The 3,208-nt window shown below is 48.0% G+C and overlaps 1 protein-coding gene across 1 annotated transcript in view; it reads right to left on the minus strand.

The window, feature by feature from the left end:
* Positions 1 to 1,129: 1,129 nt before the first annotated feature.
* LOC310789119 (echinoderm microtubule-associated protein-like 6) overlaps positions 1,130 to 3,208 on the minus strand; it is a gene marked incomplete at both ends in the record, with an annotated part of 121,385 nt that continues 119,306 nt past the window's right edge. Inside the window, 2 exons of the mRNA XM_083650714.1 lie at positions 1,130 to 1,154; positions 3,053 to 3,153. Coding sequence (XP_083506840.1) covers positions 1,130 to 1,154; positions 3,053 to 3,153 — 126 coding nt within the window. The remainder of the gene's footprint in view (positions 1,155 to 3,052; positions 3,154 to 3,208) is intronic.

Here is a 3,208-nt window from a genome sequence, read left to right on the forward strand (position 1 = left end):
GTGTGTGTGTGTGTGTGTGTGTGTGTGTGTGTGTGTGTGATCATGGTAAAATGTGATCCTGGAGACACCTATTGTAGCGGGAACTTTGACAGGTGTCTGTCTGTCTGTGGACAGATTTTGTCAACGCGACAGCGTCACAACCGTACAAAATGCAGTCACGAAACCTTTCAGGTATCTAGTTCACATCACGATGAAGCCCCCCCCCACACACACTTTACCCCCGGTCCACAATCGTTTTAAGTCGCAGATGTCCGGCACAAATAACCCGCCTGTTTAAATCCCCGGCTCTGGTTGCAGCCTGAAAAGGCATGTTGGTGTGGAGGCAAGAGGCAGGTGAAAAGACCTGCGATCAGTCTCCAAACTACAGCTGCTCTGAGGTCAGTCACATCTACAGCTGCTCTGAGGTCAGTCACATCTACAGCTGCTCTGAGGTCAGTCACATCTACAGCTGCTCTGAGGTCAGTCACATCTACAGCTGCTCTGAGGTCAGTCACATCTACAACTGCTCTGAGGTCAGTCACATCTACAGCTGCTCTGAGGTCAGTCACATCTACAGCTGCTCTGAGGTCAGTCACATCTACAGCTGCTCTGAGGTCAGTCACATCTACAGCTGCTCTGAGGTCAGTCACATCTACAGCTGCTCTGAGGTCAGTCACATCTACAGCTGCTCTGAGGTCAGTCACATCTACAGCTGCTCTGAGGTCAGTCACATCTACAGCTGCTCTGAGGTCAGTCACATCTACAGCTGCTCTGAGGTCAGTCACATCTACAGCTGCTCTGAGGTCAGTCACATCTACAGCTGCTCTGAGGTCAGTCACATCTACAGCTGCTCTGAGGTCAGTGCTTCTCCAGGCACACAACTGAGCCTTCTATCAAACCTGACTATGCCAGCCCAGGATGCCAGGAATTCCTTTTGTTACTTCTATCTTCTTGGCTCCGTGGCTTTGTAATATTTTCATGTCAGAGTCCAGATGCGTGGGGGAACACGGCAGCGTCTCTAAACTGTGGTGAAGACTCGGGTCCGGGGGTTCGAGTCCCACTGGGGTCCGCCCAGGCTGATGATGTAGCACACATGGTAGTGTAAGGTGCTTAGGAGAAAAGCGTCCACCAAATGGCAAATTTCTCTGGGCTACAGGCATTTCCACACAAAGACACTGGAAGACAGAGAGAGAGAGAGAGAGAGAGAGAAGATATATATATATAATTTTTTATTGTTTTTTGGATAGGCCTATATCATAATAACTATATCATAATAACATCACATCATATACCTGTTAAAAACATGTGTGATTTGATGCAATTTGGGTTATTTTGTTGACTGGGAAATAGAAACATATTTTCAACGGGGAAACGGCGGAGACAAAATGGGAAGATTTAGAGTGGACTCACTCGTGCCGAGGACAGAGAGAGATGGAGAGAGCTTGTTATGGGATAGGTGAAGGTGAATAGCCTATTGCAAGTAGGCTACAATGTCCATTGTCCAACAAGTTTTTTCAATTAATTTCCCTCTTTGCGATGTGATAAAAGTTTATCAGCGAGTTATAGTTGATTGCCTCACTGAATTATCTGCTACCCAATTTTAGCAGCAGAATTTGATGTCCTGGCGACATATCCAAAAGGAAGTTTATGGTGCGCTCGAGCGCAGCGGGGTATTTTAGCGCGTAAGAGGGGCTTTTCAAAGCTCTTAGCGCAAAGTTATTGCGCGCATGCTGACGATAGGAGAATGCCATCTGTCCCCACATTTTTGCGCCGAAACGCCTGGTTTGCCATGTGGCACGCCTACCCCATGCATGTCCAGTACAATTATAACAGGTATGCCCTTGTGCACGCCCCCCAATTTGCATTGCACGCGGCGTTAAAAACCAGCGCAAAACCAGCGCAAACGCTAAATTACCGCTTTTGCGACGATAGGACCCTCAGTTTGTTAGCTAGCGCTAGCCCACAGGTTCTTCTAGCTGAGAGGCAGCAGGCTCAGGAATGTCACAGACGTCACATCCGCCCGATTCTCTGCGAAACCTCGGCCAGAGAGAAGCCGAAGTCTGTGCTCATATAATCCAGCACAGGAACAGCTGCATGCAGAGAGACATGGCTGCTCAATGGTAATAAAACCACTTTATGCACATAAATTTCTTCCCAAAAGTTACGTAATGGGCCTTTAAAGCACCCCTCCAGTCAGTTGTGTCATTTTTAAGCTATTTCATGTGTAGCCGTGTTTTTTCCTGCTCTGCTAAATAGCCAAAGTGTTGCCACTGTATTCTGTTGACAAATAACCTTATTTTGGGCTCAAACTCTTAAATGTGCACACATCCTAGAAGGGGCTGCTGACATCAGACTTTATGGTTGTCAACGCTCACGTATGCGGACCTGTCATATTATAATATACAATAAGGGGGTACGGTGGTGCAGTGGTAAGCGCTGTCACCTCACAGCTCGAAGGTCCTGGGTTCGATTCCCACCTGGGACGCTGTGAGCGCTGAAGGAATGCGTGCCCGTCCGCATGTCCTCGAGCGCCCACCGCCCGGGTGGGGTCGTCAAAAAAAGGGCCTTTCTGTGTGGAGTTTTCATGTTCTCCCCGTGCCTCGCGGGGGTTTCCTTCATAATAGGAACCCCCTTCACCAAAACATGCAATATCCTGGTTGCTAATGTGGTTCCTCCTCTGGTCGTTAAGGGTGCCTGTTCAGAGGGAGGGGAACCGGTTGGAATAGCGTGAACCTCCCACGTGTTATGTCCCTACCGGTGAAGCTTCCTCTGTCAGGTGAAAAGAAGCGGCTGGCTAACTGCCCATGTCTCGGAGGAAGCATGGAGCCAGTTTCGGCTCTCCCCAGATCGGCAGAGGGTGGAGTAGCAACCAGGATAAATAAATTAAATTAGCACTAATGGGGGATAAAAATGGGATAAAAAAATTGGGGGGGGGGGGGGGGATATATATATATATATATATATAATAATATACAATATATTACAGTGAATACAATCTGCCGTTAGCTTGGCTTAGCTACATTTGCTAACGCAGTTCGTTCTTGCTCTAAACGCAATAAAGAACTGGTGTTACCTGCAGTCGTCTCCTCCTGTGCTGATCACGTATTTGTCGTCGTAGGAGAAGCGGATGTTTGTCACATGAGCAGAGTGGCCAAAGTATCGCTTGTGTTTGGCCTGTAGACAAGAAGACACAAATCACGTCCATCTGGTTTTCTCTGCAGGGAAATTA

Source organism: Poromitra crassiceps (genome assembly GCF_964638095.1).
Source record: "Poromitra crassiceps genome assembly, chromosome: 14".
Lineage (NCBI taxonomy): Eukaryota > Metazoa > Chordata > Actinopteri > Beryciformes > Melamphaidae > Poromitra > Poromitra crassiceps.